Source organism: Rhipicephalus microplus, unplaced genomic scaffold, assembly GCF_043290135.1.
Source record: "Rhipicephalus microplus isolate Deutch F79 unplaced genomic scaffold, USDA_Rmic scaffold_226, whole genome shotgun sequence".
In the NCBI taxonomy this organism is placed as follows: Eukaryota; Metazoa; Arthropoda; class Arachnida; order Ixodida; family Ixodidae; genus Rhipicephalus; species Rhipicephalus microplus.
In genome coordinates, this window is record NW_027464797.1 from 6513 (window position 1) to 33563 (window position 27051).

General features: G+C 43.6%; 1 protein-coding gene across 3 annotated transcripts; it reads right to left on the reverse strand.

Annotated features, from left to right (window-relative positions):
- Positions 1 to 28: 28 nt before the first annotated feature.
- Positions 29 to 18366, reverse strand: LOC119167973 (uncharacterized). 3 transcript variants are annotated; one of them, XM_075885646.1, is made up of 6 exons: positions 18211 to 18366; positions 14432 to 14562; positions 14312 to 14373; positions 2991 to 6182; positions 1924 to 2002; positions 29 to 1730 (listed from the first exon to the last, which is right to left on the reverse strand). In XM_075885646.1, the coding sequence occupies exons 1-4, from the start codon at positions 18310 to 18312 to the stop codon at positions 6061 to 6063; spliced, it is 417 nt and encodes a 138-aa protein (XP_075741761.1). In that variant the 5' UTR covers positions 18313 to 18366; the 3' UTR covers positions 29 to 1730; positions 1924 to 2002; positions 2991 to 6060. The 3 variants fall into 3 exon arrangements, with proteins under 3 accessions (XP_075741761.1, XP_075741760.1, XP_075741759.1); XM_075885645.1 differs by having other exon boundaries at positions 29 to 323; positions 14432 to 14571; XM_075885644.1 differs by having other exon boundaries at positions 14432 to 14571.
- Positions 18367 to 27051: the final 8685 nt, after the last annotated feature.

Genomic DNA, 27051 nt, shown 5'->3' on the forward strand with positions numbered 1-27051 from the left:
GTGCTTCTAACACAAAAAGTGGACAATATTGAAAGGAAAATAAATGCTTTATTGTTCTTTTTATGAGGCGACGTGTGACCACACGTAAAAGTAGACTTCGCCACACCACAGCCAGCACTAAACAAACACCATAATACATCAAAGGTTTTCTGCGTCATCCGTGGAAAAACAATCTTGAATTTCTAGCATAGGGCAGTCTGTGTCATCATTGGTGAGAGAAGGGCAACTTCTCCAATTCTGAAGAACTCAAGTTTCGCAGCTGGTGTTTCCATCACGCTAGCGCAGCAGAACGTCACCGCAGGCATATTTGAAGCATGTCATTCCTGCAAGAAAAAAAATAGAAGTGTGAGGTTAAACATGCCAGAATCAATTCATAACAATGAGTCACACACACTGCAGCAGCGCTTACATTCTAGGATGTCTACTGCAAAACGAAATGTGAAAAAAAGGAAGGTTCGGCCAAACGTTACTTGGCAAGCCATATAAATGCTGATGTGGTAGACGCTCTTCACATGATGTCTCAGACAGCAATATTCTGGAAGAAAATGTGCAGCACCTCAACAAGGCATATTTGTAGCAGTTAAAGATACCCTTAGGTTCAGTTAACTTGTTTCCTATACACAGCTGAGTGACATTTCTATGAGCCAATTCACCAATGGGCATTCTAAATTAGGTCATGTGTGTGGCAAATAACACGTACTGTCCGCTCATGTTAAAATACTTATTTAGCTCGTGCACATAGTTGCTCTCGATTCTACTGTTCTATCATACGCTGCTGCGTCTTGAATTGTGCAATACCTGTAGGCACAAGCCAAGCATGCAAAGCCTGCTTGAAAGCAACCATTTGCAGAGGCTACATGATAATCTTCAGTATATTTCTTTGTACCTGACGCAAACGGCTGGACAAAACTATAGACAAATAAATGTAGACCGTGCTACCTTCAAAAAATGCTTTAAATTTAGAAAACTAGGGTGCATTTGTTCACTCGGTTGACGAGTCACAGCCACGAGATATGTAAACGAAGCAATATATCAATATATATTAAGGCATGCACAGATATTCTGATTCTTTGTTTGACAGTGTCACAGATAGCTTGCCAATACATATATATTTGAGAGCAACAAGATGTGAAGCTTTTATTAGCTCAACGTCTTGTTGGTTCACAGCCAAACAGGTTACTGCTTGTTAGACAAATTGGAATGAGCACACCATGGTTTCCAAAAAAAAAAGCATTATTAGAAGTTAGCTCCCGGTGTGAATGTCTGCCTATTTATTTTGTACTGCCTTCTACATGTGCCACAAAGACATTTGTTGAGGATGTGCTACCAGTCAAGCCAAGATCGCATACTTGGTCAATGTGATGGAAATACAAACATTAGAAACACTGCCACCTCTAGTAAGAGCATAACACTTCAGTATCTTGGACTAGCAAAGAGGTGCACAAGAAAGTTAAGCCCACTCTTGTGAAACTTTGAACGCGAATATTTCAGAGTGGTGGAGGTCAACATGCTGTGGCACTTTTAAACCCACGAAACATCTGCAGAAAACAGGGTAAAGGCAAGTCAAGAAACGCTGTTATGAAGGCCTGCGCATGGACAGCTTTGTGAATCTAGGCCCAAGTGTTATGCTTTGTGCAAGCCAAAATCCATGTAAATAGGGAAAGCATACTTTTAGGAGTACCAGCGTAAACAAATCTTGGCAGTTGGCTTTTTAGTACAAACAGCAATCCCTGCAATGAAAACATAAACATTTTATCTTAACGGTAACAGTGTGAGCACACACACGGGCCAGCGGAGCCATGTCGAATTGTCAGTGCCAGTGTAACCATGTGGCATAATGAACTATTCTCTGGCCAACACATGCACAGTTTGCCCCTAAAAAGTGATGCTTTCATATACGTAGTACAAAAAGTCTGCACTTACCAAAATTCTCTTGCTTTCTGTACATTAGCATCGTTGGGAGCATCTTTATCTGCAGTATAACCAAATTTGTGTCATATCCCTGAAAAAAAAGTAAAAGACATGCATCAAATATTGTTTCATTTGGTAGCAGTGAAGTCAGGTTAAGAACAGCCAAGTGGGAATCAGCCTAATTATGTGCATGCGGCAAATCCCAAACGGCGTTATTGAGGTTGTCGAAATTTTCGTCGATTGGTATTAACGTCGATATGTGACTTCAACGGCATGCTAAGTTTTCACAGCGCATAAAGATTTCATGATGCAGAATAATGACAGCGCTAACGAGAACATACAGCATTTATGATTGTCTTTTACAATATTCAGTTTTGCTAAGGTTTTGCATCACTAAAGAAATCTGAAAGATATGGGTCATTCCTCCTCCAATTGTTCTGTCAATATGTAAACAGAACATGTAAACTGCTCGCTTGATGGTGCGCTTATAAAATAGTACGTTCAGCGCAGAGGTGAAGCAAGTGACGCAGTGATGTGGGCAGATTTTTTTTTTTAAGGCGTGCGGGGAGGGGGGGGGGGGGGGTAGGTCCGCTTATCTGAATAGGCCCGGCAAGCGAATATGGTCGTCAACTTGGGCTCCCTACGCCCGGCCTAAAAAAATTCTGTGCGCAACCGCCTGGCTATGCCAGTGAAGTGAGGCGACAATGATTTGTTTACTTACTGATTTACATACACTTTACATCTCTAAAAAATGCGGCCCAAGGCCCCAACACTCAGCCGTTAACATTACATAAAGCCAATGGTAGAAAAGTGCCAGTATGAATGCAGCTACAACCCCGCCCCAATGTTTTTTCAAGCGAGGTAGTGTTGCGGAAATGAACTTTTAACTGCAAAAGTACACTGGCACTGCAGTGGTGACAGGGGAAGCAAGAGGGTATGCAGGCGGTAATAGAGGTAATTTAGTCCGATACGGCTTGCAATGGATACGGTGAATAAGAGCAAATCATTTCTCTTTCAATAGCGCAACCACTCAACAATGTATTGTAAGAGCATTAAATGTTGCTGGAAATGCCACTCACCTGCACGCTGATGCATGCACAGTCCTTTGTCCGACGAGCGAACAGGCTTGCAGATAGCTGAAGTGTTTACGATGTGTTTGTTCCACCCAGCAGCAAAATCCACAACTACTTCGCGCTCCATAAAGATAAATATACACTAACCTTCATCACGAATAAGTAGAAACGCAAATCTGCGACACACACACACGATCAAAACATAGCTCACAGCTCGCACGTCCATGTGCTCGCCAACCACAGACCATATGAAAATGAGTAAGTAGTGCGAACGCGAACCTAGTTGCGCCGAAAAAAAAAAAAAAAAACGTCGAGCAGTGGCAGCACAGGCGTCAGCGCAATAATTTCAGCGTGTTCTCCTAATACAATTATAAAAACAAACTGAGGTACACTAAAACTCATAAATAAATATAAAAAGTTGAGTGTACCTTTTATTTAGTGCTAGTCAACATAAACACTGAATAAAAATTACTTTGTAACTTACATCGTTTGCTACTCTGGCGCCACACTTGTCGTGCGGGCGCAGATGGCGCAGATTTGTCATTCTGCCCTCAACCTACACGGTGAAGCGTGCTACTAAGTGTATGGCTGATGAGAAGCGCGTCTGGGTCCGCTTTTTTTTTTTCTTCTCCGATATATTTGGGCGGGGGGGGGGGGGGGGCTCCTAATGCACGTGTTTCGGTGCTTGATCGACTTTGACGCCCTTACTTCGCGGACGAACGGCGTGTCTAGGCTTTTTTTATCGTTGTTTTGCACGTGTTTCGGCGTTCGGTCCGCTTTGACGTGCCAACTCTCCATTCTGCTGCTGCGTGTGTTAGGTATTTGCCGTACTGTATTCTCAGGCCTTCTGTGTTCAGCCAGCGCTGCTATCTTATTATCTACGGATGCTAAAATAAATCACTGTTTTGGTTTGGTGAAGTTTGGCACACAGAACAAACAATAATCTGGCCCATGAATATCAATGTGGGCGGCATGCATATTTGTGTGCGGTGTTCTGCCGGGGAGTAACCGTTGCGTGACGAGAGCATTTACAGCGGTTCCTCCTTCCGTTGCTCCCTTACAAACTTAAGATGAATACAGTTGCTCCCCCATTCTCGAACAAGTCGGCCATCTTGTTCCGCTTGGTCTTTTCGGAGAGTAACAGTCGGTCTGAAGGAGTAAAAACAGCCGTTGCTCCCATTTTGGCCATTTTTGGCTTAGAGTGTAAGTAACGAAAAGGCCACTCTTTCTGTGTGCCTGATATTACATTTGGCTATGAATATATCGAATAACGTCCAATTTTTGTGATTTCTAAACGAAAAAGTCACAGTTTTGCAACATGGTCGAAGCAATCAATGTGACTGCATTAACTTGGAATTTAACGCTGAAAACGGCTAGCAGATCGATACGTGCAGCACGCTGCTCACGCACAAGTGACGCACTTAAACACACACAGGATGCGAGCAAACTAACACCGTTTACAACTCGACGCTTAACGCGCTCTTTTAACAAAAACGACACACGAGACGTGATCACAGGTACAGATATAAGCGCGAACTAACGAGTGTCCCAGTTGTTACTACAATGTGTTTGAAAAGCGGGCTCTTTGCGCAAATGGGACCTGCCCAGTGAGCGAAGTTGAACTTTGTAACTCTGGGGACTAACGCAATCATTTCGAAGGAATGCCAAGGTGCATGATTGTCCCCACCGAAGGATACGCGCTAGCACACAGGCACATACGCCCCCTCTCCTTACCCCCATGCGTAGGGCAAAGTAAGCGTAGGAGATGAATACGCGTTGGCGCGTCGCGACGAGCTGGGGGCCGAGCGCGGGTGGCTTTTTTATTGAGATAGCAATTATATGAACACACTCGGCTGGATTTTGCCACCAGCGTCGGCGTCACTCACCGTATATGTATGCTCACGGCAAATTATCTTTTCACCTCTTTTTTTTTTCTTCACATTTTACATTACAATGTATCTAATAACTTCCCCTATACATTCCTTGGTATAAATGTTTGTTATATCTTATTATTGCTGTGTCAAAACATGAAAAAACGAGCCCTTAAGTATACGCATAAGTATACTCAATCGTGAGAGTAAGGTGTTAACCTCTGAGCCACCGAGGAGCTTTTCTTTTTTTGACTACAGGTCAAGTTAATCTGACAATCGCAGATCACATCTCCTTCACCGTTCAAATGGCAAGCTTATTATATCTACCACTTACCACTGCTGACGGGTAACTCGGGGGACTTATCGTGTTTTCAGCATTACCAGCAAGATGGCGCAACATCACGCGCATCGCAACATCACATGCCGGTGTACGCTCTAATTTGCCACGCGTACTTTGCCCCGTTTAGAGGAGGGAGTGACGTTGCCTCGTGCGCCTTTATCGCGTGGTAGGAAGAAAAGGAGAATCGTAACTGCTAGCTGGCCTCGGGTTTTACCTGGAACAATCCTGGTATAGTTAAAGGACGCACAAAGGTCACTGCAATCATTGCACTCTCTGTTTGCTAAAATCACGCGCTTCTGAGACACAGCAAAGTTACAACTGAGACGCTCATTCGCGTGCATCTGTGCCTGTGAATAAAATTAGTGCGTCATTTGTGCGGGAGAAACGCAGGGCACGTTTCGATCTGCTTTCCATTTTGCACGTTACCTTCCAATTTCACGCTATTGCGTTGATTGCTTTGGTTTTGTGGCAAAGCAGTGACTTAAATTGAGTACTGACCTCCAGACAATAGGTAAAAAACAAAATAACAAGCGTTGGGTACTTAGTTTCGCAAGCTTCATTTTAGTTTTGACAAACCTAATTTGCCTAGAGTACATGTGCGAAAATACCAAACCTTTTGTATAAAATATGCATTGTCTAAAAAAACATTAGTTAGGTTCGATGCGAAACAAGACTTGTGGTTGAATAACCTTCCGTGGGTGGTATTCAACGGTGAATTTCTGGGCCGGGGTTGCGAATGAAAAGTGTGCCACGTGTAAATCACGCCTAGTAGTACAATGTAAGCTAATGAAACACTCTGGTATATCTGGAGACATCTTTTAGTCGTGTTCGGCAGAACACCTGGAAAGTGATTGTGGCCGCTTCTTCAGAATGAAACAATTCTTGAGAACCTACCTCCAGGGGAAATCATCGATGCCACTTTTACCACAGCACAATTCACTTGTTTGTCAAAGTACACAATCTTGTGTTTTACTACGTTTTGAGATCCTAAAAAGTAGCAGAAAAGAAAAGGGTAAGTAGCACGCACTAAATTCCTGTAGTTTTCGTTAGTCGTTTCATACTTTTCTAAATCACTGAAGATAAAATGTGAAGCGCACAAGTTATGTGGAAAAATAACAAATGAAATGGCATGAAGAGCCCGCTGTGGGGCTTGTACAAGAAAAAAAAACGCGGCAATGTTTTTATTCACGCAGACAGCATATATGCGTGATTGCGGGGGAAGTGCATGTTGTAAGTTTTTCGCGCAGTGCGATACATTCGTAGGCTTTTTTGTTGGACAATCATGGTTACCCTGATGCTTTGTTATACTGCTCTTCAGGTGCAAAGGGTGCAGAAACAAACAAAATATATGTTTTGGCAACGTGATGCTACGTCGAGTTTCTTCGCTGTGCACGTGTTGTTTTCCGACTCCCGGCGCGTCATGGAGTTCACGGGCATCAAATCTAGACGGACTCTGACATTTCGTGTTAAAATTTCAATACCAGTAAGGCTAACAGTCTATTTGTGAAGAACTAGTCAACTACGTGTATTTGTACAGGAGTGTGGGATATAGGAAGGAGGGGGTGGGATGACGGAATACGCGGAGCGATGAGCTAGGCGCGCCGTCTCTGTTGTGGTAACGAGAGAGAGAGTGTGTGTAGTGGAGATTAAGAGCAGACCGGGCTAACCAGTTATAATCTAGTTTGCTATGCGGCACTGCGGTGAGGAAGTAGAAGCAAGAAGAGTATGTAGAAAGAGGGAAAAAAATTGTCCTGAATCTTCATGTTACACTGTAAATGTCGTCAAAACACGATAGTCTTGCGTATGGAGAGAGTGAACGAAACGTTTATTTGATGTTCTGCGCAAGAAAATTGGTGAATGATATTCTGAAGGCGCTGCGTTAGAGTGCCTCGAGCCCGTAGCGGAGGTGAACAAGCGCATCTAGGCACGTTCGATACTGGCGCCATCTGGCAGTTATCTTCGAAAACGAAGGCGTGCGTGACCGCGGAGAAAGATGCGCGCCAGTCTCGGAAGTAATAAGGTGTAGAATAGTAAGTGACGGGCCGGGGCCACCACCGTGAAGTCGTAGCAAAGCGTTGGAAACACCTTATTGAGCATTGCGTTGCACCGGCAGCGCAGCGCGATAAACGCTAGTCCTTAGAGTTGCTTGTGCGTGCCTCTTCTAGTATAAAGGCAGATATTCAAAGCTTGACGTCTTGTTATGGCACCTCAGTTGTGCGCAATATTTGCTTTTTTAATTGACAATCACAAAACTTTGAATGCTAAACCTTGAGCAGTATTGGTGGTCGCTGCGGATGGGGTTGACCGTTTAATGCCGTTTGAGGTATTGTTAGGGCGGACAAACAGAGAAATGTACAGACAGACAGACAGACAGGCAGACAGACAGACAGACAGACAGACAGACAGACAGACAGACAGACAGACAGACAGACAGACAGACAGACAGACAGACAGACAGACAGACAGACCAGAATTTTTCCGTCGACGGTGCCCAAGAAAGACTATCGTCTTTAAAAAGAGAAAACAAATGCACATACACGCACGATAAAAAAAAACTACCGCACACATAGGACGCGCGTTTTGACTACAATAATTCAAAGAGGCCGGTCGATCACAACAAGGTGCAGTTGCGCTTGTAAGACTTTCTTCTGTGACGTTTCATCCTGACCATGGTGTAAAATTTTTTCCCCTGACAGAGGATGGTCATCTGGCTTCTTGAGCATGTTGCAAACGCATAATAACGGTGAAATATACTGTAGGCAGTCGCAAAAGACGTGTCTACTTGTTATGAGGTTACCACAATTGTCACAGGCTACAGTGTCGGCCATAACAATGCGGAAAACATAGTTTTTGGTAAGTGCTTCGCCCAACCATAGAATACGCAAAAAGGCCTCGTTTACTTAACGTAGCATCAAATGAAGTGGAGCCAGACATGCTCAGAGTGCGGCTCTTTCCATTGTGTCGTGGTGTATTGGCAGGTAAGCAAGCGCAGCTTCCATGCAGCGTCCGTCCTAGAAAGCGGTAGTAGTATTTCATGGTCATCTGCGTTATCTGAGTGGGAAGCTTGATCGGCAAGTTCACCTGATTTTTCTACAGTGACTGGGTAATGACTGAAAACAGTTTGATATTCTTTCTCACTTGGGTGCTGTATAACCTCTGCTGTCTCTAGTACCAGGTCTTCGTGTGGTGTGCGGCGTAAGCCTGACAAAGACGCTACAGAGTCACCTTTGAGTCACAGAAGATAGCCCACTTGTGTGGCTGTTGGTCAATGAAGAAAGGAAACGCTGTACGAAGGGCTGTCGTTGATGTTGTTGCGTGGGCTGCCTTCAATGTATTCGTCGTGACCAATTCTGATGTCACGACAGCTCCGGTTGAGGCGTTCGGCAGTACGGACCCATCAGTGTAGATACGTATGGACTCTTGGTGCAGTGATATTCATACAATAAAAACAGAGTGATTGGCTTCATTCCGGTGACAACACATCAGATCATTTTTCTGGTGGCCAGTTATGGTAACGTTGATAGTTTAGAGGAATCATCCTAGAGGAATCAGAGCTCTAGTAGCAGGAGTTAAGGAAGTTGGCATTGATGGACCATGCTCGGCCATAGTTTGGCAATAAAATATACTTGGTCGATCCGCTGGTAGAAGGGCTAGGTGACAGCGGGAAGTCATAACGCAAACACGCTGAAGTCACTGAGCTCTGTGTACCACTGACAGCCAATTAGGCATATAGGCAGCTCACCACTAGTACTTTCAAAAACGAACGGTTTGTGGTTGAGTTGTAGGGCACCAAGCGATCACCAGTGAAAGGTTGTAAATTCACCTCATAGTGACGGTACTTTTTCTTATTTTTTTTCACGCGCCAGTAGACACGTTACTTCGTCATGTCTATGACTAAAATCATTCAGTGAAGCCGTGGTAGCCCCCGGCATAAAATACCTTTGTGTTAGAAAAGCTAATTGGAGCACAAAAATTATATAAAAACCAGTATATACCAAACTAACACTTTGGTGACTAAAGAAAAATTGCTTTCTGCCTTGTCCAGAAAGCATTTGTTTGCTGCCCCAGAAATTCATTCATTTCGAATTGCTATATATAAAATGATTGAAGCAGAATCAGTGTCTCGAAACGTGTTATTTCGAACAACAAGCTTACTGAAACATAAAAAAACGACGAAATGAAAGATTGATGAAACAAAAAGAACGTACACAGGAACATCAATGCTAATCTGAAAAGAATAATCAGTAAGAAATTATCTATGTCTTTCGGACAAAATACGCTTATAATAATGCTGAATATGTCAGCTCAGCTCTGCGAGCACAAATTTTGTTTACATACATATGAACAAAACTCGGCAGATTCCGCGTACCGCTGGAGTCAATTATCTGTGAAGCATGCACAAGGAAAATCTCTATGCGGCACTTTTCAAATGAGCAAAAGTTACGGGGTGGCTGGAAGTAGTACTCAGTAAACATGTGAATACATTTTCATAGGCATATTTTAAAGCGGTGGTGCCATTGAATTTCGACACTAAGACAAGCCTCTTGCGGCTTTTCTCTGTATGCTTGGAGACTCCACACGAACCGTCGGGCACAGCAAACGTCCAGAATATATTTTATTTCACCTCCAAAGTTTGCCTGAATGCTCATGCTCTTCGGACCGAAGCCCACCGCAAGTGTGTTCGGAACTGTCATTGCTCTGTAAAATGGTCAACGAAAGTTGCAGTGGCATCACAACAGATTTGTAGTAAGCGTAGACGTGCGCAGGTTTCCCCTTGAGTGGAAGCAAAGGCTCATCGCAGCACACCACCTCTCTATAATGTCAATCTATCGATCTAACTTCACACCCCCCTCCTAACTCGCAGCGCCACCTCCCATATTACGTCAATGTGTGGGGCTGTGTTTTAAACTCATTTTTGTAAGTGACTAGGATAGCGGCTGCCACCTCATCCCCCTTCCGTGTGCACGCCTATTGTAGTGAGGTGAGTTACTTCAATCTGCCCTGCACCACAGCTGCTACTCGTTGGCTTTGGAGGTGTTTGTGCGGCACCTGTTTGCGAGAAAGCCAGCGAGAGCAGACGTCAATCAGCGCGACGTGCGTCACAGCCTTGCGTGGCCTCGTGACCACGGTACACTGGTTCTGCACAGCCCCATTCGGCGTGCAGGAACCGAAACCAATATTGTCCACATAAAAAGCGTACTAATATTTCCAGCAAGAATAGATCAATCTTAGTGCGTGCATCATGCTTCTTGGAGCTTTAAGAAACGCTTGCAGCAAAGAAAGCGCAAGCCACAAAAATGGTGGCACCACCCCTTTAAAGCGTTTGTATTGTTCGCATTTTCGTTTCTTTTGCAATTGTCCTTCCCGACAGGACCTACTTTCGTTGAACCCCGGATTTCAACAGTAATACGCTTATTACGTATCTAGAAAACAAGGGAATGCCAGAAGTGGTTCTTCATAGTTGCGAAACGACGTCATCCCAAATGTACGCAGTACCAGCACTATCAGTGGTAGCCTGATATCTTCTCGCATTAGACTCTGATAACTTTAAGCCGACGCAGAATACTGCAGCATATGCAGATCTTTTCAGCTTTCAGGCGAGGTGTAACGAGTTTGATTGACGTTAAGTGCAGTATTTGTGTGCACATCGTGGCTTACCGGGAATGTTCACTGCACTGCCCCGCCTTATGGTTAATAATAATTATATGGGGGAACCTAATAGTTATTATATTGCCAGCATGAAAGTTAGAGCGTAGACACCCGTAATAATAAACGAAGTGTGCTTTATGGTATCACGATAAAGTGCGCTGGTGAGTCCCAGCGGGCACAAGCAACTTTGAATATAGCTTGACGAGTGATAGGTATACAATTGTGCAGTTGCCTATACCATATCATGTGGTGTTGACAGTAACACCACGATTGACGTTGAACGTCTGTGCCATGGCTTCATTTGTGTATTGTTAGTTGCTTTGTTACACAATCAGATAACAAGCACTGCAGCCCCAATTAAAGTTGCAACGACACTGCGATGACATAATGTCTTTTTCAAAGGCAGTTTGAAGACCTGGTGTGACACTGCGGTTTCAATACTACATTACCACGCAGATCACTTGGGTACAAATACTGCTAACATCAATGCTATTTTTGTATTTGCATTGGTCCCCTCTTCACTGCCGATGGCATTTTCTCTTAGCGCTCTCTCTTTTAAGGTATAGCAATATCTGTCATCTCCTTCCGAGGTACATAATAAATGCAAATCGCCTGTGGTGCATACCTGCGTACCGTCGACCGTTGCAAAAGGTTATGTACGCAACATGACTTTAGTGCGAAAGCAATTACATGAACATTTTCGGCTGGATTTTGCCACCGGCGCCGGCGTCGAAGCCGGCGTCGGCGTCACTCAGCGTATATGTATACGTATCTATATATATGAAAACGCTAAAAAAGAAAAATATATAAAAGACTCCGGTGAGCGGAATCCAACTTGGGTCCTCTGGATAGTGAGTTTGACGCGTTAACTACTCAGCCACCGAGGAGCACATTTTTCAACGTTCAAACAGCAAGCTATCTACATCTACCTCTTACCGCTGCTGACGGGCATCTCGGGAGAGAACTATTGTGTTTTTAGCATTATCAGCAAGATAGCGCAATGAGCGTGCGTAGCAACATCGTCCCGACGCGGCGGCTGCGCTCTCATCTCCCACGCGCTCTTTACCCCGCAAAGAGCAGCAGGTCCCCGCTTACTCGCGCGCCCTTATCTCGTGGTAGGGGGGATGGTACGTCTTAGATGGCCTTCGGCTTTAACGGGAGCGATTCCATTGTAGTTAACGAGCGCACAAAGGTTGCTGCAATGGTTGCACAATCTACGTTTGCGAAAAGAGCGCGCTTTCCAGATATAGCGAAGTACAAACTGAGACGCTTATATGCGTTCATTTGTACTTGAGAGAACGTTTCGTGTGGCATTTGTGTGGAAGAAATGCGGGGCCCGTTTTGAACTGCCGGCCATTCTGTGAGTGACCTTCCAATTAGCTGCTATTGCGTTCATTGCTTCGCCTTTGCGGCAAAGATGTGACTTTTTTATGTTATTCACATCATGACAAGGCAGTCAGATTCATCAGACTTTCTTACTCTCCTTTACAACTTATGATCTACATCAAGAGAAAGTGAATATCAAGAGATGATCATTATGTAGACGATAGTTACTAGCGGATATTTGATATTTCATGTAGTGGTTATGACACACTGTAGTCATCCGCACTGAGCTCTGACAAATCGAGGTAGTCTGCAGTGGCTGTCTTGATACCATCACCCAAATCCTGATGCCCAGATTCATCAAAATTCAGCAAAATTTACGTTTATTCTGGAACATACGCGAGAGACGTCAATGCCACAACGAAAAGCCTAAGTGCTCACATCCTCTATTACAAATATTCTATAACCCCTTTCCCCTCGTAGTGGCAAAAATAAACTCAAGCACTAACCTGATAAAATACAGTCTCTTCTTTACTTTAAAAGGCCGCAGTGGACCGAAAACGCCCAGAGATTGCCAAAGTTTTAACGCGAAGCCCTTGCTAACCTACAGATGATGTCAGTGAGCGTGGTCACAGAAGTTTTGAACTGCGTTAATCGTACTTTTACTATGTATTAAGGCAGTGAAGCTTCGCTCTTCCTCCAGTCATGACATCTCTAGTTTGAAGATCCCTTGCATTTTTAAGCAACCAAAGACCTTAGGGCGTCTGCTTTTAGTGCTAAGCGCCTAGGGACGTCATTTAGTGCTGAACTTGCTCAGGCGATCTCGGCGTACAGCCAGACAAGCCACCACCGGACGACAGCCTACCACCCACCAGCGCTCGTCCTCACCAAGCGGCTAAACTCGACCATCGCTGACACGCTGGCTATGTAAGTCGACGTCGAATACAAGACGAGGGACGTCACCTTTCCCTAGATACCTTCGCATACCAAACAGCGGTGCAGGAGACGACGCAGATGGCGCTAGGCAAGTTGGTCTACGGAGGGCACCCGGCAAAGAGGCGGCGCCACGCTGCTTAACGTCGCTGATGAAGAAAACCTTAACGTCACAGTCTGCCTTCAGCGTGAAGAAGACGCTCGTTAACTCGCCTGCCCGCGCATCGAGAATCAGCAGATGACCGGAAGCCGCCGTTACAATCTTGGACAAAGCTTCGTGGAACACCAATCTGGCGACTGCATTTGGCTATGGAAGGCAATACGCTGACGTGGATTTAGTTAGTGAAAAACTTCTTCGGTGATACTTTGGGTGTGTACAAGGCACTTCGTCGCCTCGGCAATTTAGACTACAAGCTTACGACCGGACGGAATTACGAATTCTCAATGGCACCATGCGCAGCCCAAGAACGTGCATATCATGCGCCTTAAGCCGTTTTGCGCGCGTTAGAGAACTTGTTAACAGTAATTTTTACTTTATTATTAAATTGTGTTGCTTGAATTTATTACTTTATTTTGTAATTTTATTTTCTGTTAAAGCGTCGGGACGATGTCTTCAAAAGGCGGCAATGCCACACTCCTGTCTCAAGTTTTGCTATCGCCCCATGACACGTGTAAGCGCTGCGTTGAGCAATCCCGCCGATTGACCAATAACCATTATGGTAATTGTATAAACTTCCGATTAACTTCACGCACACCTAGAACACTACAGATTCTTCTGGAAATTACGTGGCTGCTAGAAATGACGCTAGAATATTTGATGGAACGTGTATAAATGCTAACATGCATCGCCGCTTGAAGTTGATGGACTGCCGATGCTCTGCTCACCACTTTCAGTGCCAATGTGTTACTGTAACCAGACATTACATTTAGCAGTACAAGTTCGACCAAATAAATAGCTTCATCTTCAACACGTAGTCTGCTGCCTTCGTCAACGTCATGACCACATGACGATATCGCGGTTTTTACCCCGAACCTCACTCCGTGTTCACTGAATACCCCAAACTGTAATGAACACGCGTGCCTTCTAGCCGGAATGTTTTAGCTTTATTGTACGATGTATAATCGTATAAATATTGTTAATGGGGTAACATAACTATTCATAACATGAAAGAGCTATGAGTGTTTAGCAATGAAACAATTACGTCTCTTACCATGTGAACGCACATATACGACATTCTTGTTAACAAACCTTCCCTTCATGCTTACGCGTTTCCTGTAAAAAAAGGACACTTTAATAAACAATACTCAAGATGTACGAGACGTTGCATTACTTGGTTTGTCCTTGGCTGAGGAAGTAGTGCGAGTAAAAAATTTCTCTTTCATCGATATAATACGTCACGTCCACTTGACACAAACATTGGCTGCCTGATGTGGTAGCGTATGTCCATATGGCATGGCGTGTCTGCAAAAACTAAAAAAAATGAATAAGAAAGTACATTTTAGCTTTATAGTGTGTATCAAAATTCTTGGATATTTTACTTTATGAGTACGTATAAATAATTCCGAGTTATATTTACCTGAAGGCAAAAATGCAGGTTATCGTGCAGTTTGCTACGTCGCCATTCAATCAGTAAAACCCTAAAATCCTAACAGATGCGTACGCATGTCCTTCTGGTGGCAAAACAGTGGCAACAGACACGCACATGACCTTAGTAACATTGCTCATTGGTGAGCTTGCTTTCTCGTTAAGATTACAGGAAACATTGGATCGCTAAAACGGGGAGGGTGGGGGAAGTTCACTGAATTACACTGGCATTCGGGTAAGTGCCTAATCTATATTGAGATTAAGGAACCAAAGCGCACTAAATCATCGCAGTCATACCTCACTGCTAACTCACGCTTGAGAAGTGCTTATTCACAAACAATTATGAAAAAAACAACAACACCAAGACTTGAGAAACGAACATTCGTAAAAACATGACATGCATGACAAAATTAGCTCAAAGGGGACAGTGGAACAGCTGCTTGAGTGCTAATGTTTTTATACAAGTACGCAAAAAGAAAACCCAACTAACAACTTATATGAATGACCGAAGTGCAGAAATTCCTTCACAATACTGTTGCTCTACTAATAAACATGTTTTTTTTTCAAAAATGAATCAATGACGTAAATAAAGCTGCTCAAAATGAACAAAAAAACGAGGAGCGCTTATTCACAGTGAGGCATTTTGCTCTCAGGATAAAATGAAATACTTTTTTTATTGAAAGCGTAATTCTCTTTTGTCATTATTCGAGAATTATTTGTTGAGAATATGACAGATTACGCAGGCGATAACAAGTAAAAAAATACACCCAGAACAACTATACCTATTCTAAACAGGTAGCTGAATGACTTGGCGCACCAAAACAACGCATTCATTGATACGCCTAAGATGTACTCAGAAAATACATGAACTTGGAGTTTTAGAGGGGCAACACGACCACCTCATCTGGCACCATTCATGTCGAGCGCTTCATCACTCGTCATGATTTGCCTTTCGATGTACAGCTCAATCACGCTGTAAGGGAAGGAACGCCGGTTGACGTGACACAGGTGTGTGAAAGCTCCCTGTGGCGCTCACTGAAGAAACTGCAGCGAACCACCCGCCATCCGTTTGTAAGGTATTAGTCGCACCAACGTAGCTGGGCATTCTTTTTAATGTTTTGACTGCTGCTGCTAAAGATGAATTGGATCTGCGTTGCTAAAATTTTGACAAGAGTGCTGCAGCGGGCAGGATGCAAAGTTGCATGTTCGAACGCTGAATAGCGCGAAACGACAGGCACACAGGAAGGAAGTTACAAGCGACAAATGCTAACTTCAAACCAACGTTTGTGTTTCTTGTTCAGTAAGACACACGGAACATGAGAAAATGACAAATTCACTAAACAATCAAAAGCAAAGGTGCGCAAATGGTTGGTAGGGAAACGCTTAAAATAAGCGTAAGACACAAAAATTTACAATCAGTAAATAAAATAGCCGAATCATGATATCGTTATCGAGTGTTGGTAAAAAAATATCAATCCCCAAAAGGTGCAGTGTAGACTGGTTGACACACGCAGGTTGCTATTCTAATCGACACGGGTTGCTGGGCACGCTGATAACATGGGTTGCTGGGTACGCTTGACATGGGTTGCTGGGCACGCTTGATAAGCAACTTGATAATTTTTGCCTTGTTTACGAGAAAAGATCGTTTAGCGTGCATGCGCTCACGCAGGCAAATTCGATAGCTGTTGTCATGTTCCCACTACGCAACGTAGGCGTCACTAAGCGGCATGTTGCGATTGAAGGGATGTAAGTGCTTGTTTATTTAAATTACTATGCATGACGTAGGGATGTAGACGAAGTGTTTAGGCGCTCACTGCGTAGTCAGAGTATGAAAAGTGGAGCACTGACGATAGTATCGTGGCAGTACGGGGGTCTTTTAGATGACTTTCTATTTCCTGCGTCATGTAGCATACCACTCCTGCGGGCCTTCCTGAAGTTTGGCATTACGGCGGCCTTAGCCACCAACCAGACAAACGTGTTGGTTTCGTGCTTCGCCAACAGTGACAAAATGATGATTTTGTGAACGGCTGCATTCAATTTTTTCTATGTTCACTCCATTTTACTCTCATGTTCACTTCCACCTTCACCATACGTAAGGATCTGAGGCGTGCTTCCAGCGCGGGAGTTACAAATTACAGTGCTTTTAGTTTTTTCTTACCCTACCACTTCCTGTGGTCACTCCGTGAGCGGTTCCTGAGAGAAGCATTGCTTGGCGCTTGCGAGCCCAGTGACGCTGACTGGCGGAGGTAGTGCTCACGGCTCATAGCGTTGAGCAGTCGAAGGAATGACTTCGCCATCTCGACGAAGGCGTTTAATATTTTGAGGAAGCACTCACCGTAGCGTGTGCACCACATTAAGATGGAATCAGCGGACACCAATAGATGACGGTACTGGCATATTTCATAAACGTGGCCCACTTCGACTCACTAGTGACCAAGTGGCTGATTATCCGACCTGCGCCATACACTTCGCTCACGAAATGTGTTGGCACGGTGGAATATACGCGTAGGCGTGATCTTGAGCTCTGATGCGGATGGCATATGCGAAGGAGTATCTGCAGCCGATGAGATGTTTTCTCTGCTATCGCCATGACGGGACCTGTAAATGGTTGTGCATGGTCACCATGCCCCATCGCAAGAGTAGCAAACGGCCGCAGAGGAAATATATGCACGCCATGTCCCATTATGACTGAGAACTTATACCACAATAATATCATCACTTCCGCCCTCACTGAATGCTGATGCATGCTGAAAGAACGCTGAAGAACGCTATATTAGCAGGCGAACTAATGAGATTTTCAAATGTAAGCAAAACTTTCACGTAATTGTTCAAGGAGTACTGCATGCTGTGATTAGCATATCGTGGCTTCTGGTAGTTCGCGGTTCAAGCTTTGGTGAACACATCGTTCATAAGACTGTTTCACCAATAAAAAAGAAAAAAAAACGTATGAGGGGGCTGCATCCGGGAGCCAACATTTCGACTATTGAACTCGTCCGTGTAAGCGTTTGGTTTTGCAAAGAATATCATAATAAATATTGACAACTAAGCGAAGATTGTGCTATATTGCAAGAGTAAAAAAAAACACTGTTACAAAGACACGTTAAAAAAGACAAACACCAAAACGCTTTCCCCTGTGTCCTTTCTTACTTCGTCTTCTTACAGCATTTCTGAAAATAGTGAACCTTAAAGAACTAGCCGAAATGCTTTTCATACTGCTGTGCTGCAGTAGTGCACCACAAGCATATTGAGAACGACATATTATGCATCGAAGATTATACGTGGCCGGTAATATCATACCAATATATATAAGCTGCGGTTTCACCTCTGATTTAAAATTGCTCCAACATTACAGGGACAGTGGTCATGAGCCTCATTCATGTATCGGTATTAATTTGAAAGAAAAAAAAAAGAGAATAAAACATTATTTGTTTCAGCGTATGTAGCATTACAGTTCACTTTTCTGAGATCCTACCTTTTACGCATTTTGACAAAAGGAAAACAATTGACAAAACAGATGTGCAATACCTTTCTTATGTTGTAGATCTTGTTGGCTAGTGTTGGCTTACATTCCACGATCCTAATGTATATGGTGAGGAGAAGCGCGTAAAGCGGTTTTCTTAATTTCATATCTTCTCTGCAACTACACGATGTAAAAAGATATAGCTGAATTGCAAAAGTAGGCCGATGAAGCTATCGCTTGCGATTGGGGAGTTAACAATGTGCATCAGCTATTTCTTTTGTTCTTGATGGTTGACGGCCGAACAATTCCATTGTATTGAAATACACCTATACTGTGCGCCAATATGTTGAATTAAAACTCCTTGTTCCTTACATTTCCCAAACCAACGTGTTTATAATATTTCTTGGTCATTCCTAACAATAAGCTGATCATTAAGATGCAGAAATTGAAACATTTACAGCAGCAGCTGTCGGAACACGTTTTTCAAAGCTATTTTTTTTTAAGCTACCTGTCTTGATAATAATTCTGTGGGTTAGTAAACATGAGCTCCAGCACCGCTGCTCCAGATTTTCATAAATCAGTCGCTTTTGGGGGTATTAGTTTCCTACTTAGAGTTGTTGTTTTGTACGTAGTGTGTAGTTTTTAATTTACGGTGAAGGGCTTTGGTGTATTTTCAAAGGAATGTCATTCTGTTATATATCTATACAGATAAGAGGGAAAAAACGGTGGGATTGATGCAGGCCGATTATTTTGAATCTTGCCATTCTTGCGGAAATTCAGCTGAACTGTGTTCCCGCCCGCAACGATATGTGGGATCTGGCATTGTCTTAGCTCATTGTTGCATTTTGTGGCTCAAATAAAGTTCAATGATTGAATGGTTTGCTTGGTTCACTTGCGACAATAAACACAAAAATGGGAGATGGTGCGCTTTGTCTTAATCACAGAGTAATGAACCGTTTAAAACAAAAAAGATACATGGGCGTAGACGTTCATTCATGATGCCTCCTTTATTATTCATCCCATTGTAGTAGCGTGAACTTTCAAGACTGTACCTTGGAAACTTATGCAGGCTGGGGAGATGGTGGACTGGAGGCGGCAAGCATGCATTTCTTATCCTATAGTTTATTAAAATTCAGGCTGTTCCACACGTACCCGCTTATGCCCTAACGGAAAGAAATGTGAAAAGAATTTCCTGGCGTTAATATATTTTTTTTGCTCAAATGAGTCTGCGTGAGTGGTTTGTGAAAGTAGGCCATTTGAATACTAAGCACCACGAGATGATGCAAGTCTTCCTAGCTCACCGCCCCGAATAAAGTTTGTTGACTGAAATGCTGTGCTACTCAAAATTTGGCAGTAAAAAAAAAAGAGTTCAATGCGAAAATAGGGCCCTGATAGGTCGAGCGGGTTATTTAGGCTAGCGTATTTATTTTTGCTGCAGTGGTCTTGAAATTTTAAGGTCACATAAGCAAAATTTGCCCGATAAGCTGCATTACTGAAAGAGGAACATATTGCTCCCCAAGTAAGGATGCTTAAATTTGCTAGTGTAACAAAATTTCACAATATCTAGTATCAACTAAAAGCTTTAAAGCAGATATTATTTCATTTCATGTCATTTTTGTTCCTTGAAGACCCAATTGAAGGGGTATTACATAAAGGGTGGGTACATACATGAAAAATAAAAGCCATGTTTTAATACATTGTAAAGTGACCTGTTAAAGTGGTCAAACATGTGGAAGGACAGGTAATGGCTGTGATGTCGTTGAAGAAGTCGTACCAGTCTGTTGCTGCCCGAAAAAAGAATGAAGACGAAAACGTGACCGTGTGGGCACGTGGGTGAGCAGGTTGTTGGGGGTGACTGGTGTGACTAGAGATGCGTGTCGGGGGAAAATGTACGGTGGCTTACCGAGGGAGCTGTAAAACAACTTGTGAAAAAGACAAATGCTAGCAGTGCGGGGACGCGATGTGAAGAATGATAATTTGGATTATAATTTCAGTGCCGATATGCTGACGTAATATGAGTACTTAGAGTCAACAAACCTTGTAGCTGGATTTTGAAGTGGCTCGAGTTTTTGATGAAATATTGTTGATTAGGGCTCGCAATGGGGGATGCTTAATGTAATTTCCAAGTGATGAGAGACTGATAGGCGAGTAGTGTTACATCTTGATGGGCATGGCGCAGATGGCGCTTTAAAAAAACGCGAGTGTAACGAAGTCAGTGAGTTGATGCCAGCCAGTGAGGCATTGAGGACACATGTAAAAGCATTTGGAGGTCCTATTACGATGGTAGAAGTGTATCAGAAAATCATGTCAGTAAAAGGACAGATGAAATATCACCTATCAAAAAGTGGGCTGCGTAACACGCACAACTCAAACACTACCTTGCAACTTTTCCCGACATTATTGATGCGCACAATTTACAGGTGACCGGAGATATCACAAGAGTTTGCCTCGTACGGCGCCAACATTTACTATATAACCGTTGTGACATCAGCCCAGCGCATGGAATTTACGAAGGGGTCGCTTGCGTATATGTCATAAGCTTCACAATGACGTCGGTACGGGAGCGTGTTTCAAAATGTGAACATTTACTAAAATGTTGAAAATTGCTTCAAAAATATTTTTGCTTCTGAGAAGAAGGCTGCTTATCTGATGGTACGGCTGTAGACGCCCCAGGTGGTTTCCCAGTTTTGTTTTACTAAAAAAAAACAACTTGCGAGCCCGGGGCGTAACATTCAATGAACGCTCTCATACCGAGATTTTTTCTTCGTAGTACACACAAAGCGAGAGCAAACTCTTTATTTTGGGGAGGAACAATCTCATTACTTTCGCAGGTGGGAGGCCACCTCATTCCATGTATGCTTGCATATGTGCTGGTATGACAGCTAACATCCCCCACTTTAACTGGCACTCAGGACGTGGGACTGGTACTTGTCCCCCCAACTTGTGCATAGTTTACGGGTGCATAGCCGCCTCAATCAATTCTTATTGCACCGTTCCCAAGCTTCATTGATGGAAGGTTTCCGAAACATATAGAATGGGCAGTCACCTTCCTTTTTTTTGCTTTTCGCGATTCATTGCATGTAGTTGAGTGCAGTAGAGATAAAGTACCACATCGGTTAAGCCCCTATCACAATAAATTATCCGGAAAACATGCTACCTGATATTAGATCGAAATGCATGGTTTAAATTCAGGCACGTTGTTGTATAATGTCATCAAACACTACACTTGATGAACAAAAGCTGTTTGTGTGCCCTCTTCTCGTGCCCCTGCCCCACCATGGTGGTCTAGTGTCTAAGGTACTCGGCTGCTGAACCGCAAGTCGCGGGGTGAAATCCCGGCTGTGGCGGTTGCATTTTCGATAGAGGAGAAAATGCTGTAGACCAATGTGCTCAGATTTGTGTGCGCGTTAAAAAACCGCAGGTGGTTGAAATTGCCGGATCTGTACACTACATCGTCTCTCATAATCAAATAGTGGTTTTAGGACGTTAAACACCCCGTATCAATCAATTATTCAATCTTCTCGTGACCCTGTTGACCTTGCGCCACTTTCGTTGACGTTATGGGTGTATCTGCCTATAGCTTCTTCTCCATGTTCAGTCTACACATTGTGGCAGGTAGCGTCCTGTCGACGTCCCCTGGTGCTCAGCATGTACTTCGTGATGGCAATGTGAATCACCTAGTTTTCCAGGAAGTATCAATGACTTAGTGTGCAGACAGTAATTTATGCATGCCTTGAATTTAGGCTGAATCGTGAAATATGAGACGTCACGAAATATAAAAGCAAGACCTGTTATTTCGCCAACATTAGCTTATCTCACAATAAAAAATTCACTGTGCGAGTAGCTTGAGTGAATGTGTGCTCACTTAACATTTGCCAGAGTTACTAAGTGTCATTTTCTTTTCTCTCTTGTTCGTGTTCATTGACTCGTTTTAGTGACTCCTATCGTAAATCTCGACAAAATACGACGTATAGCTCTTAGTCTGGTGCCACAGGATATAGATAGCTGCCTAATAGCACGAAAATATGAAATATGTTCACATGAAATGCCTTGGATCATTGGAAAACAGTTTTCCAAAACATGTTCACATGCTTTCGATATTCCGATTACTCGCAACATACAAAAACGTATTGTTCAAGACTGCGCAAAAGATGGCACTTTTGTGTCCACGCCAGCGCAGCTGCTGACCACTAACGTCTTTTGTTAAAGCTGAAACATATTCGTTTTTACGAACAGCCAGCAGCCCGTAAATATAGCCAGAAAGCATTACGTGCCAGAGTGTTAAACCTTTGCTAAAGCTTCTATATGACAGCTTTTAATTTTTTTCCAAACCGGTATCTTAATCATAGAAAAACCTGTGATTGTTCAGCAGCAATTGACCTTCAGACCACCTGGAAGAGCTCTTATACTACGTGTTCCTTGTATTACGAGCGTATGTTTTGATTCAAACATGAAAAATATAAATGTGTTGTTGCCTTTACCACAGTTCTCACTCTAATCCTACGCTCTAGAAATTCGTTTTTTTTGTGTGTAGGGAAGTTAATTGTACTGTGTGTGCTTGTCATTATGTGTCGTCCTTCTTGCTATTATTATTATTTTTTCGCGAGGTAATCTTAAAGAACCATGTGATGCTATAGCAAACAACTCTGCTTTTTCGCCTATTTGCATGTAATGGGATAAACCAAGGCTAGGCAGAACGGCTCAAAAAATACTCCGTGATACAGATATTCAAATACATTGCTTGGAAGCCCAAAATACAAATGCTGAGATCTATTCCCGGGGCGTAGCAGGATATTCAGGAGATACTATTGTAAAAACGCACAAAAAATATTCTAGAATGCATATACAGCAATGAAAGTACTAAATGCTTTTTTTTAGTTTTAAGGATCCTAATACTCCGCAAGGGCATTTACCAAGTGCAGCTAAATGTTGTTTGAACAGTTTCACTATATTAAAATTTGCAGTTTATGAAGTTCTTTATCAAAGTCGCCTCAGTGCCATGAAGACGTTACAAATGGGGGGGGGGGGTGGCCAAGTACTGATTTGGTCATAATGGTAGTTATATATTATATCAACTTCAATAAAACAGTTCACAATTACAACTTGTGGAACCAACATTGGACACCAATACTTACTTAGCAACAATTATTTGAGCTATCCTGCAAACACCATCAGGTATGCAAATTACAAAACGAGGTTGGGAGCCCACGGATGGAAACACGTAGTGGGATAACAATGTTGAATAGTTGAAGTGCCCCAGACAGGCTGGCCGACGTTTCGATAGACCTATCTTTCTCAAAGGCGCCGTGTCATCCTTGGCGTGTTAGTTTAAAGGGGGTTTGTAGTGACGTCCACTCTTGGTGGTGGCGCGTCTCCCTGTAGGTAATCACCATCCGAAAAGAAAAAAAATATAAAGCAGAGGAGTGCAGTCCTCGCTTGTTTTCAAGTTAGGTTGTAGGGATTCAAAATGTTCTCGGTGGGTGGAAGAAAAAGGAAAGAGAAAAATATATAAATCAATAAAACACCGAAAGTACTGGTGGTGTGCTGCAGAGTGGTGGCCGCTGTAGACACAAAAAAATGGAAAGAGCTTGAAACTTCAAAGCCGGCAGATTGTCGCCGTGTATGGCCACCACAAAGGGTTGCCGTCGATAGCGGCGTACACCTATTCCCGAACACCTATGAATGGGACGCATAACAAGGCAGCAGTTAAAAAAGGGAGAAGCAGGCGGCCTACTTTTAAATGCCAAGGTGTCGAAGGTAAGCGATATCCGATGGGGTCTGAAGAGCATGTGTTTAATGGGGAAGGTCATTGGCAAATACATGCTTTCAACATCTCCGTACATGGCCCGCTGAGCGGAATACCTCCGGAATGCTGCCTGTGGTAATACTGAAAGCATATTTTCGACATTTTGCTCGATGATTAGCAATCTAGCAATCTTTTCGGCGGACAAAGAGCTATGGCGCAGCCGGGCAACCGAAAAGGCTACAAGTCCCAGCGGACCGTGCCATGGTGATCAACAGGCCGCAACATCGCCTGCTGCCGACCATTCAAGTCAGAGCATGTACTGCTACAGGCCCCCAAAGCCCTGGACACAACGGGAGACGTTTGGCAGTACTGGAACGCGTGGAGGTAAGCTCTTCGCGACTGCAACTTACCTGATGCAACAGCCAAAAAATGTTTAGGCAACCACTTTTTTTATCAGTATTTAGAACAAGTTTTAGAACAAGAAAAGTGAAGGCAAGTTAGAAGCGCTCTATAAACCAGTGCTAAACATAGCACGCTACGAAGTTTTTTTTAAAAGTCTGACAAGAAAAAAATGAACAATTTAATGACAGCCTAACCCAACTTCGTGCGCTTGCAGAGAGCTGTAAATTCGGTGAGTTGGAAGAACGCATGCTAAGAAGCAGAGTCATTCTGGGAAGGAGAGACAAGAAACTCCAAGAATGACTTCATTCGGAAAGCACGTTATTTGCCAGAACTGTAGAAATGCGCTGAGCTCGCGAGCAAAGTAATAAGCAAAGCCATAAATTCAGCCCTGCGTGAACAGTCAGGCAGAAGTGAACGCAGTTTGCCGAATCGGTCGGTACTGTAACAAATGGGCCAAGTCTACAAACACCAGGAAGCATTTCCAGCTAGAGGACACATGTGTGAGAACTGCAGCAAAAGAAACCATTTCGAAGCTGCATACAGAACTGCGAAAGAGCAAAATGTTGCACTGCTCGAAGCTAATCAAAGCAGACAAACAGGCTGACAGGCAGAAGACTTCTGGACAGAAGCATCGCACACAGCAGAAAAAAAAAAGATGATTGCCGGGCTACAATGGTTAAAATGAAAAAAAAAGAAATACAACCCTTATCGCTGCATGCTTGACGCAGGCGCACACAGGTAAGTGTTGTCGTGCAGTCAACTGAAAAATATAACTAAAACATTTGGCAGATTGCACGTACCTTGGAAATCAACGTTATGCCTAGCATGCGAAGGGAAGGTGATTGTGTTCAAATTTTTTACTAATTGTGCGATGGCTGTTGCGTAACCATGCCAACAGTGACATGGGTATGAGCAGCACCAGGAGCAGTAAGCTGATATGTAGCACTTGTGGCCATCATAGCGGCCCTGGACGTTGCTAGATAATTGAGCTTCAATGCATGGCGCTTCACTACAATTGTCCTTTACCAGACGTGACAGCTCTATTGAAGGAGTAGGTATGTACTGTTTATAAGATTAGATAGCTAGCTCTGCAACTACAATTGTCGCTTCACGAACATTATGGTCTACTTTCAAAACACTGTTGAGACCTGGCGGGGCTCTTTATCAGAATACTTCATTGCCACGCAGAATGCTGGGGTCCGATTTTTTTTGGAACCATGATATTCTGTGTTTTCGTTGAGACAACACCTCCTTCATTTCAATGCCAGTGCAAACGTGAGTCGTCGGTCCGCCTTAGTTCAGGGAATGGTCGTGATGTGGCGCTATGTGAGGGGTCGCGTTGCCTGCGTCACACGTGCGTCTGAGCGCCTTGTCCCCGAAGACGCGGTAGACGTGTCTTTCACACCAATATCTTACGTCTGTCAGATTCGTTCTTTGAAGTTGCTTCTTTCTGGCTCGAGACAATGCCACCGCCAACTCATCACGGTGCAGCGCATGCAGAAACGTTGCAGTGACGTTTCGCTATTAGTTGCCTGCTTAGCACAACCAACGGGGACATGCTATCTCAAAACACCGAATATTTTACAGAGCTAGCGCGACTGCCAATATTTCTAACACGAGGAAAGCAAGACACCGCCCTACATATTTGTAGACAACTGAATAAAAAATTACTTCATATGATTTACGTCATGAGGCACTGCATGAGGGGCTACTCTACCTCTTGACCGCAAAGCACACCTGAAGGCTAGAGCGGGAAACGACTAGAGGAGAAGGTGGTGAACAGCTGTATCGGGCGCATCTGGCTGGCATTGATAAAATAGAGGATGTGTTGGTTGGCACAACGCTACCAATGATATGTCTTAAAGGCAAATATACTTTGGGCCCACCTAGTTGGCGTCCATCACGCCCCACAAAACCCAAAATGAACACCTTCACGATGGCAAACGGAAAACATGTGTGTAAAACCACCTTTAGCTGTACATCAATCAAGTATGCGGCAACGCGATACATAATCACTCTGCCGAGCGTTCATCCGTCCGTGTGTTCATTTGTTAGTTCATTATACTAGTTGTTGACTGCGACATAGACGTTATGGACCTTAGAGCCTATAGCTTCACCCACTTATCGTGAGTCACTTCGTGGAGATGCACTCCGAACGCCCTTGAGCTAAATTTACCAATGTCTTTTCGCGCCGTTCTTTGGTTGATATACGCAGTCAATCACCTTCAGTGCATTGCATTTAACTACAGTTCATGTTAATTCGACGAGATGTCGGTATAGCAGGAGTACACCGCGATGTTCATAAAACTGTATAGCCATCACGGCTCCGCTGTGGTAGTCTAGTGGCTAAGGTACTCGGCTGCTAACGTGCAGGTCACGCGATCGAATCCTGGCTGTGGCGGCTGCATTTTCGATGGAGGTGAAAATGCTATAGGCCTATGTGCTCAGACTCTGGTGCATGTTAAAGGTTACGGGTGGTCGAAATTGCCGAAGCTCCACACTACAGCGTCTCTCGTATTCATACGGTGGTTTTGGAACGTTAAACCTCACTTAGCAATCGATTTCTGGATAGTCATCACTGCATCTCCACTGGACGCTTCACGAAAATTAAGGTCTAATTGAAACATAGCTGTGAGGCCTAGGATGGCTCTGTGGTAGAATACTTCATTGCATAGATGAATGGATGGATATATGAACTTTATGAGGTCCTTCGGAACGTGCTTTAGCACGTTGCGGGGCATTCCCACGTCGGAACAGA

Coding starts and splice junctions, on each gene's coding strand:
- LOC119167973 (XM_075885645.1), bottom strand. CDS start 18,312: ATGAAATTAAGAAAACCGCTTTACGCGCTTCTCCTCACCATATACATT. Junction 14,572..18,210: donor AGATCTACAACATAAGAAAG/GTATTGCACATC, acceptor CATTTTTTTTAG/TTTTTGCAGACACGCCATGC. Junction 6,183..14,311: donor CGTATATGTGCGTTCACATG/GTAAGAGACGTA, acceptor GCTACTTTTTAG/GATCTCAAAACGTAGTAAAA.